Raw genomic sequence first — 13,485 nt, 5'->3', positions numbered from 1 at the left:
TAGTATATAAAAAAAATATATATATATATATATAATTGTGATTTAATAGACTGCGAATTTCAGATCACAGAAGCTGCAATTAAGTGAAACAAATAAAATAAACACTTACTTTGACTCAACAGTAGATGGCGGTAGAAGCAAAAGCAGACAGAGAAGAAGCATCTTTCACATTGTTTTTATCTTTTATGTTTGTTTCAAAACGTATTCCATTGGTGTAGCCAGTTTATTTATATTTTTAAATGCTAATTTGTTTCTTATTTTAAAGTATTTGTTATATTGTCCACCCCATGTGTGTTTTGCAGTGCTATGTTATCTTTATTTTTACAGTTCAAAAGTTGATTTAACGTAATTTATTGAAATGTATTTATGTATTTAATACTATATAATTATATATATATATAATATATAATTTAATCTCATGTCATCATAATAGGAAACAGAGTGTTCTACGTTGATTCTACCAAATGTTGCGTTGTTCAAACGATACATTACTAAAATAAATGTGCATACTTTATCTCAATCACAATTGACTTCTTTTTTTCTCACACATCTGAGAGCTCGTGTGAACGCACCTTTAAAGATGTTAGGAGTCTTTAATGATGGTGTTAGGGTTGCCATGGAAACACATCTGTACTCCCACGGAAACACTGCCGCCTCAACAAACTTGTTAAAAAACGGTGTATTTTTAGAGCTGCTTTAATTGTCACCGTGTTGATCATTAAATAAAATGCATGTTGGATATATTTATATATATATATAAAGAAAAAAAAAGATGTATCCTCCGCGCAGATGGAAACAGACGTGCATCCAGATCCATGTCACCCTCATAATCTCTCATAACTATCGCATCACGGGCTGCTTCCTCATCTGCCATCTGCTCCATGTTCTTCAATAATAGCTCGCAGCTGCACAGGGGAGGGAGGAGACACCCGGAGGGGGGAGAGAGGGGTGACGGCAGTGCATGAGGGCGACGAGGGAGGGAGGAGGGAGGAGGGAGGAAGGAGGGAGGAAAGGAGGGAGGAGGCGAGAGCTGTGACGAGACCAGAGCGAATCACATGAGGGCAGATCTGTTTACAAACTCGAGCAGAGAGAACAGTGAGCCATGAGCGACACACATCTGCTGCTCATGCACCTCCAGGATGTCGACTCGCCCGCCGCCGCAGGACTGAGGAGGTCAGCCCGGATCTGCTGTCGACCCCCCACCACCCCCCACTTTAGTCTGACTCCCCAGTGAAGGCAGAGAGACAAAGACAAAGATCCCAGACAAAGGATTGTGGGAGTCGAAGCCTCTCACAGTGAGTGTTTTTTTGTTTTGTTTTTTTGTCTCAGCCACTGATCAGAAGAGAAGACACAGGTCGGATGTGTTTGTGTAACTGTGAACACACAAGACTGTTGTCATCACCAACTTGACAAAGGGGAGTCTGTGGAGCAGTTGGACTCACTGGGTTCCACCTCTGGAATTCATCAGCAGATATCCTGAAGCAGACTTTTTTTTTTTCTGGATTTCACCGAGGTCACACCCGAACTTCCTGCCATCTGAACTTCTGTTCACTCAATGTGTCATGTCCAGCAGTGTCTCGGTGAGTCTGGGAACAATGTCCTTCCATACGTCTCCTCCTCGCTGCTGTGATTCTGCCTCAGTGTGGGGGAAACTGTGACTAATTCAATCCTCGGCAGACAGTACGAGCACAACAAGCACAGACGTATTCCTTTGTGGTGTAACTTCAGGGGTTTTGGTGCATTAACTCCAGGATTTTGAATTTGTCTTTTGTTTTCCCCAAAATCTGTTAACCAGCCAGTCAAGTCCGGACCTGAAGTCCTTCATATGAGCCTGATCCGTTCTTCTATTAGTAAGTTGTTTTAGTGACTCTGGACGTCTTGTGTCTTGGGAAAGATGCAGGCGAGAAAGTTGAATCGGAAACATAAGTTTGGATGAACAATCGTTCGCTCCATCAACAGTTTGAGTTACAGATTCTGCTGAATAAACAAGTATCTCAGGATATATATGATTATTTATAAGTCTTCTACACGTGTTAAGAAGTCCAACATATCTCTTCAAGACAGTGGATTTGACCTCTATGGTCGACTACGGCAACTTGGAAAGAATACATTTCTATTCATGGAAGATTTATCGTTAAAAAAACAAAGGAATACATTTCCTTTTTCCTTTGTTGTGCTCAAATGTTTGATAATAAAGTTGAGCTTACAGACGCCTCCTCAGACATGTTGTCTTAGTACAGCTATGTCTATTCTTTCAGCTGCGATTTCATAATCTTCCTTTTTGCATGGTTTATATTTTTCAGGAAATATGTTTTAATGTATGAGCCTCTGTCTGAATTCAAATGGATACACTTGGAGTAATTGGTGAAGAATGGCCAGCCCTTTAGAAATCTTAAATTCAATTTTATGAATTAAAGATGATCATCTGATAGCATCTGTTTTAAGTTAATCAAAATCAAATTAATGAAAGAAAGAAATGAAACGGTGTCATTATATTGGCTCTGAAAGTGTAGCCGCCCTTGCTAGCGCTAGTTAGCACCACAGCTAAAAGCTGATACATACACCTTTAAGCTTTTTTAGGTATTTGAAATAACATAAATTCAGAACAATCTTCTTAAACTTGCTTTCACAACACACACCTTAGACTTAAGAACTCGCTCCCTCTTCACCACTGAGAGTGAATACTTTTCAAAAATATTGTGTATCCAGATGCACACACAGAAAATCAATCATTGGGTTTTATTAAAAAAAACTACTGAATATATTAAATAAAAAGACGAGAACACAGATGACCTCACTTGAACTAATCGGTTGGGGGGGAAATCAGTATCCAATTGTTTACTGCTAATAGAAATAATCCTACTTTGTTTTCACAACACTGCCAATAAAAGTTTTTGTTTCTAATAGCAGTACATAATAATACTCTTTATCTAAACTATTTTCAGAAACTTTGGGGATTTAGAGTCCACTGTGGTCTTGTTCATGAGTAAGGGAAGGAGTGTCTTTAGTGTTACCTTCATCATAATGAACTTTAATCCTTGTATATTTCTCACCTAAACGGTCGATCGTGTTAAACTCCTGAAGGCGTTTGTCGATCCAACCGCAGTCTTCCCTCGCGTAGATAATCTCCGTCTGCCTTTTTAACGTTTCACTATCAATCATTTACAAACTGGCTGCTAAGATTACACCGGCCGTCTCTTTTACCCAAACCGTATTTGAAACCCTTTTTTCTAAATCCGACCACAACACACGAGGCGGCCACATTTCCTTCGCTCAACCCTTGACCCCCGGGAGTGGGTTGACATGTGAACCCGGGCGGGTCATAAATTTGACCCGAGGAGTTGAGAAGTGTTCATGCTCCGCAGGTAAAATGTTGTTATGGCTTCTCGCATTCCAGCGTCACGGCAGCACACTTGTAAACTTCCGCACGAAAAAAAAGCCGCAGCTAAGAGGTTGTTTTTTTTTCAATTTAGTTCTAAACGTGACATGTTTTCAAGAGCTTTGAAATACTTGACAGATATGACAGATGGTCGGCGTAAAGAAGCGTAGATTCGATGGTTCAATAAAACAAGAGGCTCCCCGGTCGTAGTACTACATCTGTGTGCCAGACCTTATAGGTTACACAGATAGCTGCACACACTCTCTAGAACCCAATCCCACATCCAGAATCAGGTGGCAGGGCAGGAATGCATCAGACCTCGCTAATGCGCTCATGAATTCCCAGCTAACGATTCAGCCATTATGCTGCGCCGCCAGAGGCACGAGCGTGTTCACAAAGAGTCTTCTTTCACTCCCACTTATCACCTACCCTTGACAAGAAAGTGACAATATGTCAGTCGAGACTTCTCTGACCTTGTTTTTTTTTGTAACAATTGTGTCTCTATAGAATATCGTGGTTGCATTATCAGCTATAGTGAAAAGGTTAAAGAGGAGCCAAAAGAGGTCTTTTCACTGTATTTATGTGGCCCTGGTGAAGTCAAACTGAAACCATAGGTACATATATAGGGGATCGCAAAGAAAATCTGCCTCAAGGTTATTCAAGATATTTTTAAAGTTGCGCCTCCTCTATTAAGTTTTTTATTTGTACTTTTTTTTATACTCTTTTTAATTAAAAATGTCCAATTAAAACATTCTCAGTTCTATTAACAAGAAATTTACCATAAAAACATATGTATGACTAAGATTACATTTTTTATATTAAGATGTATATAAGATGAACACGTTTATATTAATACAATATTCAAATATTAATAATAATAAAAACGTTTTAATCCTTTTCTATGGAAGCATATCAGTGACTGAAAGGTTGAATTTAACATTGTGAATGTTTTTGTGATTTTTTGTTTTTGTTTTTTTTAAGCACTTTAGAAAAAATAATTGAATTTGATCATTTCTATATTTAAAGGTCGTAAACATCACATGATTGTCTCCTCGTCGAATGATTGGCTGAAAGTCTAGTGGCACCACTATATTATATTTGAACTTCTATTCACATGAAGAAATATCATATTAATTTGATCTTTCCATCATGATGGGATCATCCATTTTGTAATAATCACATTTTCTTTTTTAACTATATATATATATATATATATATATATATATGTGAAAAATGTATTTAATTTCTTCATACCATCATTTTTACCATTTATTTTTCTATGTAATTGTTGCTTTGGTGTGGTGTTGGTGTTTTTCATATGTCCTTGTGTATATTTGTTGAAAATTTAAAAAAAACTCTTAACACAGAACAGAAACATTGACACGTTTCATCTCTCTCTCTCTTTCTCTCTCTGTCTCTCTCTGTCTCTCTCTCTCCCTCTCTCTCCCTCTCTCACTCTCTCTTAGGTTAACCCGACTGAGGACACCCTTCCGACCTGCATCATGGTGAACGAGGATCCCTTCCATCTGCCACTCAATGTCTACATCATCATCCTGGGAATCGGGCTCTTCATCCTCATGCTCAGCCTCATCTTCTGCTGCTACCTCTTCAGGTAACTTTTCATTCCAGACTCTTAACTTAGCTTAACTATGCTTAACTTAGCTGCAAATGGTCATTTGTTCTTTCATCTGAGCCATAGATATCGAATCCCCAAAGTTATCCGAGGATCTCCGCTCGGATAAGGGAAGAAAATGGTAGAAAATGAATGAAAAACTTTTGTTTGATTGAATAACTTTGGTGTTTAGGAGAATGTTTACTCTCAGATCACGAGATTCCAGGACCGTCCTGATAAATAGAGATTATGAAAACATGATGATGGCAGAATGAAGATGTTTTGTTGACTTGCCATTGGATTAACTAAGTCATGCAATTCATATTTTAAGCAAATAATAATAATAAAAAAAGCTTTTGATATTAGATTAGATTCAATTAGATAGACTTTATTAATCCAATTAATTAAATTAATTTTCCAGTACAAAACAGACGATGGTTTCATAAAAACAAGAACAAGAATAAAGTGCAAATAAAAGTGCAAGGGATGACAGAGTGCAAATACAAAGTACAAAGATCAAAGGAAATAACACAAAGAAAAAGATACAAATATTAACATAGAATAAAGTGATTTGATATTGGAAATATAAGTATTATTTCATAAAATGAGCTTATTTAACAATCATATTATAAAATAATAATTTTGACCTGCAGTTCTACATACAGTAACATCCTATAAAACAAAGCGTTCTAAGCAGAAGCCAAGGTCTCAAGCAGGGAAGATCCTTCTGATCTATTTTAGTTAGTTACAATTCTGTTCACTTAGTCTAGATTAAATAGACTTTATTTATCCCTCTGGAAATCTCCTTCGGGAAATTGGGTTTGCAGTTCGCAGAAGACGATAGTTTCATACAAACAACAACTAGAATAAAGTATAAAGAACATAGATCAAGGGAAATAACACAAAAAAAGGATACAAAGATTAACATAGAATAACATCATCTTTTCACTCCGTTCCTGCCCACAAACTCAGAATTAAAAAGTCTAAGCCCGAGGAATGAATGAGTCCCTGAGTCTATTAGTCTTACCAAACTGTAACAAATGAAAGATACAATACATATTAAAAAAAACTGTAACTTTAAACAAAAAGCTTTACTTGCTAGTCTAGCTAGTGATAGTGAAATTTGCCAGATCACAATAAAAATAACTCTTGAACTCTGGGCACATGATCCAAACTTTCCCTGGTTTCATTCCTCAATTTAGGTCATGAGATTCCATCCTTTTTTTATACTCTTTCATTTCTCTTTGCTGCCTAAACGTCGCCGTAGCACGAGCCCGGGCGAGAAACCTAAGACAAACTATTTTTATATCTGTCATCAAGAGAGAAGCACAACACAGCGGGAACAAGGTCAAAGTGGCTGTCAGGCGAAGATGAAAGTGGAGAGCGAAGCTAACATCGTTGAAAATATGATGTGACAATATTTTGGTTCAAAGTTCAATTTGCAGAGAAGCTTCGGTAGCAGTGATTTCGCAGCTGTTTAGTTTGAGGTGCTGACAACTAGAGGTTGATGTCTTTACCATGTTTCTTCTTGACATTTAACTTAAATTAAACAAACAAACTTTATATAATTGTGTGAACACAGCTTTAGAGTCATGCGTTTAAATACCTGCCTGGTTTGGTTGGAAAATCCAAAGCCAACCATTTTGGGCCGTAAATTAAAAAAAAAAAATGTTTTGTATTCTAACACAACGTTCATCTTTTTATATCTCAAATAATGTATTTAAACTTGGTTTTGTATGAATAGAATATCACAATTTGATTAAACATTGTCATCATTATTATTATTATTATTTGTCGTTCGATGACATTCTATCGTTGATAGAAATAAAAAGAAACGTGAGCGAGATCACGTTATACTTTTCTTCTGCTAACTAAACTGTAGCTTCTCAAGCTAATGAACATTCCATGTTTGATAGATAGATGGATGGATGGATGGATGGATGGATGGATGGATGGATGGATGGATGGATGGATGGATGGATTGATGGATGGATGGATGGATGGATGGATGGATGGATGGATGGATGGATGGATGGCTGTATGGATGGATGGACAGATGGATGGATGGATGGATGGACAGATGGATGGATGGATGGATAGATGGATGGATGGCTGTATGGATGGACAGATGGATGGATGGATGGACGGATGGATGGATGGATGGATGGATAGATGGATGGATGGATGGATGGATGGATGGATGGATGGATGGATGGATGGATGGATGGATGGATGGATAGATAGATAGATAGATAGATAGATAGATAGATAGATAGATAGATAGATAGATAGATAGATAGATAGATAGATAGATAGATAGATAGATAGATAGATAGATAGATAGATAGATAGATAGATAGATAGATAGATAGATAGATAGATAGATAGATAGATAGATAGATAGATAGATAGATAGATAGATAGATAGATAGATAGATAGATAGATAGATAGATAGATAGATAGATAGATAGATAGATAGATAGATAGATAGATAGATAGATAGATAGATAGATAGATAGATAGATAGATAGATAGATAGATAGATAGATAGATAGATAGATAGATAGATAGATAGATAGATAGATAGATAGATAGATAGATAGATAGATAGATAGATAGATAGATAGATAGATAGATAGATAGATAGATAGATGGATTGTGATATTCTGATGGTTTGGAACTAATATCTGGACTCTTTAAATTAGGAATTTAAAGAGTTTCCTTATAGTATATTCTATCGCTTGTTTTGTTTCTTATCTTGTTTCATTCTTATCTTACAAAATCCTACAACACTTTATTTTACAACTCTGCCAATAACAGTATCATATTTCTGCTATATATAGTATATTTATGAGCAATCATAGTTTTAAAGCAGCTTCCACAGCTTTCTAGTCCAATAAAGATAATGGGTAATAAACACGTGATAAAAACATGAAAAGGCAATATTTGAATAAATATAAAAGTGCTTCTTTGGTTTTTCCTTGTTGTCATCAATCAATGTTTAACTGCAGATAATTCCTGCCCTTGGGCACCTTAATGTGTTTGTCCGTCTCCACCAGTGAAGGTGCACAGGCTCTTACTTGTTTATGGCCTTTTTGGAAATTCCAAAGTTGCTTTGAAGCCATTGTTGCTGTAATTCTAGTTGAGACTTGTTGTTCCGTCAGATATATATATATATATTTATATAAGTAGAATATATGGGTCATTGCTGTGATTGTGTCACTCTGTGAAACTGGTGCCAGTTCCTTTTTGCATTATAAATAAAACCACCTAAGATGATCCATATTTAGACGTTATGTAAGATGGAAAATATGTTCCCACCTCAGGCATAAATAATTATTAATATTTTCTTTGTTGTCATAAAATATCCTCAATTGCCCTTAATATTGTAGGTTTTTATTATTTCAAATGTGTATTCCAAAAGAGTTTTACAGACTTTAAATTAATCTACATTGTTATTGGTCAATTTCACCTCAAAATGAATGCAGCTAGCATTGTTAGCTACTAGCTAAGCTAACAAGTATAGCATTCACATTCATGCCGATTACTTTACGATGCATTTGAAACAAAACTTGATTTTTAACAGTTTATATCAAGTGCAATGGGGTGGCTAGTTAGTTTACGACATTCTAACTACCAAACAGAGCAAGTAAATAACATCAAACTGTTCTACACTTTGGCTCTGTGCTCTGGGGTAGTATGTGAAACTAAACTTGTGATTTTTTTTAGATAAAAAATTATGATTCAAAAACAAAGTGTTAATAAAAGAGAATTCAGATTTTCTCAATTTCTTGTGAAAATGACTGAAAATAGGTTTGTTTACGATTGCATTAATTTTCTGTCATTGACGACAAGCATTTATTTATTTGTCTTTACCAGCCTGTAATAGACTCCTTTTCAGAGACAACACAAATTGTTTCGTTGTCATAAAATCTACTAATTTGACGTAAATATTGTATGTTTTTATTGTTTAAATTGCATATTCCAAAAGAGTTTTACAGACTTTAAATCAATCCGAATTATTAACAAAGTGTTACAGGGTGGTCAATTTCACCTCAGAATTAAAGCAGCTAGCATTGTAAGCTACTAGCTAAGCTAACAACGTATAGCATTCACTTTACAATGTCGATTACTCTACTAGCTAAGCTAACAACGTATAGCATTCACTTTACAATGTCGATTACTCTACTAGCTAAGCTAACAACGTATAGCATTCACTTTACAATGTCGATTACTCTACTAGCTAAGCTAACAACGTATAGCATTCACTTTACAATGTCGATTACTCTACTAGCTAAGCTAACAACGTATAGCATTCACTTTACAATGTCGATTACTCTACTAGCTAAGCTAACAACGTATAGCATTCACTTTACAATGTCGATTACTCTACTAGCTAAGCTAACAACGTATAGCATTCACTTTACAATGTCGATTACTCTACTAGCTAAGCTAACAACATATAGCATTCACTTTACAATGTCGATTACTCTACTAGCTAAGCTAACAACGTATAGCATTCACTTTACAATGTCGATTACTCTACTAGCTAAGCTAACAACGTATAGCATTCACTTTACAATGTCGATTACTCTACTAGCTAAGCTAACAACGTATAGCATTCACTTTACAATGTCGATTACTCTACTAGCTAAGCTAACAACATATAGCATTCACTTTACAATGTCGATTACTCTACTAGCTAAGCTAACAACGTATAGCATTCACTTTACAATGTCGATTACTCTACTAGCTAAGCGAACAACGTATAGCATTCACTTTACAATGCTGATTACTTTATGATACATTTGAAACAAAAAATGGATTTTTAACATTTTATATCAAGTGCAATAGGGTGGCTAGTTACGTTTACGACATTCTAACTACCAAACAGAGCAAGTAGATAACATCAAACTGTTGGTATGATAAGCTAAAGTTATGATTTTTAGATAAAAAATGATGATTCAAAAACATAATGTTATTAACTGAGAATTGGATAAACTCTCCATATTCTTGTAAAAAACGACTGATAATAGATTTGTTTACGATTGTATTCTTCTTTTTTTTGTCATTGACAACAACCTCCACGATCAGTACTTTTGATACTTTTTTAATATACATTTTTGACTCGTTTAGACAGTACAGAGAATAGACGGGAAACAAAACGCTCTCAAGACAAACAAGTAAAAAAAAAATATCATCATTAAGAATGTTTTTCTCTTGTTGCAGACTCCGGCGACAAGGTGCTGGAGATCAATACGGCTACACGGAGGTGACATTTTTAAATTCAAATTTTTTTCTATCTTGAATTAACCTTCCTTTATTTTTCCAGGTGGTTTTAAAAGGAGCCGGAAAGAAGCTCAGTCTTCTTGGTGTAAGTTGTGATCTACTTTTTTTCCCCCCCTGTGTTTGGATATTCAAAAATATTTTAATAATCATGTTCCTGCTGCTGGTGGTTAAACCTGATTAAATCAATGAACTATTACTTTTCTTATTTGTGCAGCAAACCTGCGCCGTGTGTTTAGAAGAATTCCGCAGCAAAGACGAGCTGGGAGTGTGTCCCTGCTCGCATGCCTTTCACAAGAAGTGAGTTAATCCTACATGCCTTCAAACCCAAAGTCATGACATAAGCAGAATCAAGTCAAAGAACATGAGCAACAGGTTCATAAAAACGACGGCGGAGATTCTCCGTCAGATGCGACCGGTCTGCGGGGAAATTCCTGCCTGCGTGCTTGAGCATGATTTATTGTGTTTGGGCCTGCAGTGCAGGCGTGACTTTGATGGCTGTGTTCCTGATTCGAGTTGTTAGAATCAACTCATCTGGTCCGGTGGTGCCGGTTCATGTGTACATATCCTCCATGACAAACCCGGTCTGTCTAGTTCAACTGCTGACATTTGAAGCGTCTCTTATTGCTGATTATGTGGAGACGCGTCCGTCTGTTGTTCACCTGCATCGCCTCCAAGAACGCACACACAAGCATATATTTTATTTGGTATTGTTTTGATTGTTCAAGCACTTTGTGACCCTGGTCTAAAAAAGCACTCTATACATATTTCTTACTTACTTAAACAAGAGTAGCACTTAGCATAGGTGGCTCAAACAAAGTTTTAAGTTTTAACCGTCAGTGACACTGAGACTATTTGTCCAGTCAGAGAAGAATTGAAACAGTGTGGAATATATTATCAGGTTATTTGCTAAAGAGGAGCATGGAAGTATATCAGTGCCATTAGAATATTGAATGGTTGAATTTCTACATTTCAAATGTTTTTTTTTATCATTTAATTCAATAATTTCTACATTGAACAGTTGATTTATTTTTCTCTTTTAAATACATCATTCAGTTAAATAAATAGAACATTTTAAAATGAATTCATTTTTTTACATGTAGAGTTTGATATTCTAATTCCAATCATTCAAAAATACATTTTCCAAAATTAAAGATGAATCCGTAGCCTTTTAGATTCATATATATTTGATATAATATTATAATTAACTTTCTTTTTCTAAATTCTATTATTTTTTTCCACTTTTAAATTCATTACATTCTTCAATATAAATGTTTTAATTATACAATTTCAACCTTTAAATATACAAATTATTGAACTCAATAATTCAATACAATAACACACTTATATACACTATAGTCTGTCGCTATAGAAACCTTTTAATTTAATTATTTGTCATTATTTTCATCAACAAATCAACATTGGAAATGTTATAGGAAATTAAACCATTGCATTTTCTGACGGCACTTATATTCTTCCAAATAGGATTCGCTAACTTAGCTCGAATATATAAGACATGTCTCAAAAATCACCAGAAGTTGCAGAGATGGATGCTAACAAGCAGATGCTGAGGAATATAAACACAAATGATGGGGGTCACGGCACCATCCATGATAGCCAGTTAGCTACATGCTAATGTGGTGAAAACATCATGACAAAAACTCTCGTCCCTCCTCAGGTGTCTCCTGAAATGGCTGGAGATCCGAAGCGTGTGTCCGATGTGCAACAAGTCCATTTGTCGAATCCAGCCCGAGAACGCTCGAGCGCCGGAGCGACCTCAGAGCCTCCTGGAGGTGTGAGACGGGGGCAACCGTTGAGACCGCTTTGCTGGGGGGTCACCTTCCACGAACGACTTCATAAAGTGGAAGCAAAGTGTCGGACTCGAGGACGGGAAAAGGGCGCCTCACCTCCGGAGAGGTCATAAACTCGGATCCGTCATGTCTTGTAAAAGAAACGGTTGCAGTTGAATCAAACTTTTACCACCTCGGTGATGGCGAGCCATCAAAACATGTGACTCATGAGCCGTAAAGACTGATAAGGCGACTCGAGACTTGCTCGAAAATAAACGTGTGGCGGGAAAGAAGAGATAAGACCTCATCAAAAGTGCCTTGTGGATAAAATCATCTGACTCCTATCGTAAAGATTGATCAACCGAAGTGGACGCACAACTTGGGTTTTCTTCACTTATATATATTAATACACGATGCTCTTTGGATCACAGCAGCCATTGAAGTCAGTGGGAACTTCTTGTACTCATATTCAAACTCTTTCAGAATGTCTCTTGGTGTTTTGTGTCATAATTATGAAAGTTAAGATCATTTTATGGAGAGCTTTTGTTTTTTAAGGATGCCCCAGATTGACCCCCAGATCCTGCTATTCGGTCTCAAGCCTCTAGAGGGAGCCCTCTAACCTTTTTTTTTTTTAAATCAACCATCCAATCTGGAATTTCTGTTAGAAACTCTTTTTGCGAGATGAACTATTAAAACAAAACTATTTACACTCTGAATAGGGTTTCTCAAATATTGTCTTGTGTTGGGTCCAGTTAAGTATTTTAAATGTGAAAATGATATTAAGCTTTTATAAGGAAACTCTTTCAAATGTAGCCATTGACCCTGCTGTCAATCACATCAGCTCTACATAGTCGTCATATCAGACTCTAAATTGTTTTTGTGATTAAGTCTGGACTCAGATCTGTTACAAGATACTCGGATGAATCTACAGCTGATGTGTTATCATGTTATTTTGTTATCAACTGAAGCTCGCAGAAATGTTTCGAGAGGGAGTTTTAGCAAAGAAATACTTCAGCTCAGACTCCATGTAACAGTCAATGTTGTGTCTGTGTTTTAAACTGTTTAAAGGTGTCTTATTGAATAAAGTTTTTATGGTAACGCAACATACCACTGCCAGCACTGAGAGTCGAAACAAGAGTCTTTTATCACATATTACAGATAAACTTGACTATATCTCGACGCCAAAACATAGTCAATTAAGTATTTTATGATCCATGTTTCGAGTATAAATGACTGAATTAAAGCTGATGCTAAATCAAAGTTTAAGTTGAATAATAGGTTTAAAATAAGTTGTTGATTGTTAGGCATGTCTTTAAACAAAGAGTTCAAGATATGAAATACGATTTGTGCATGTTTTGCATTCTTTTAAACGTGTGTCCCGACCTGACCTTAAACAGCAAACGACTTTCAAATACCA

General features: G+C 36.1%; 1 protein-coding gene across 2 annotated transcripts; it reads left to right on the top strand.

The window, feature by feature from the left end:
* Positions 1-1,081: 1,081 nt before the first annotated feature.
* On the top strand, positions 1,082-13,173 carry LOC148069158 (RING finger protein 122-like). Of its 2 annotated transcripts, none has more exons than XM_087802979.1 (6): positions 1,082-1,295; positions 4,846-4,991; positions 10,222-10,264; positions 10,325-10,366; positions 10,496-10,578; positions 11,957-13,173. In XM_087802979.1, the coding sequence occupies exons 2-6, from the start codon at positions 4,882-4,884 to the stop codon at positions 12,075-12,077; spliced, it is 399 nt and encodes a 132-aa protein (XP_087659105.1). In that variant the 5' UTR covers positions 1,082-1,295; positions 4,846-4,881; the 3' UTR covers positions 12,078-13,173. The 2 variants fall into 2 exon arrangements, with proteins under 2 accessions (XP_087659105.1, XP_087659104.1); XM_087802978.1 differs by having other exon boundaries at positions 1,082-1,580.
* The last annotated feature ends 312 nt before the right edge of the window (positions 13,174-13,485 follow it).

Source organism: Callionymus lyra, chromosome 11 (genome assembly GCF_982586985.1).
Source record: "Callionymus lyra chromosome 11, fCalLyr1.hap1.1, whole genome shotgun sequence".
Taxonomy (NCBI): Eukaryota; Metazoa; Chordata; class Actinopteri; order Syngnathiformes; family Callionymidae; genus Callionymus; species Callionymus lyra.
This window is presented reverse-complemented; position numbering and strand designations above follow the sequence as displayed.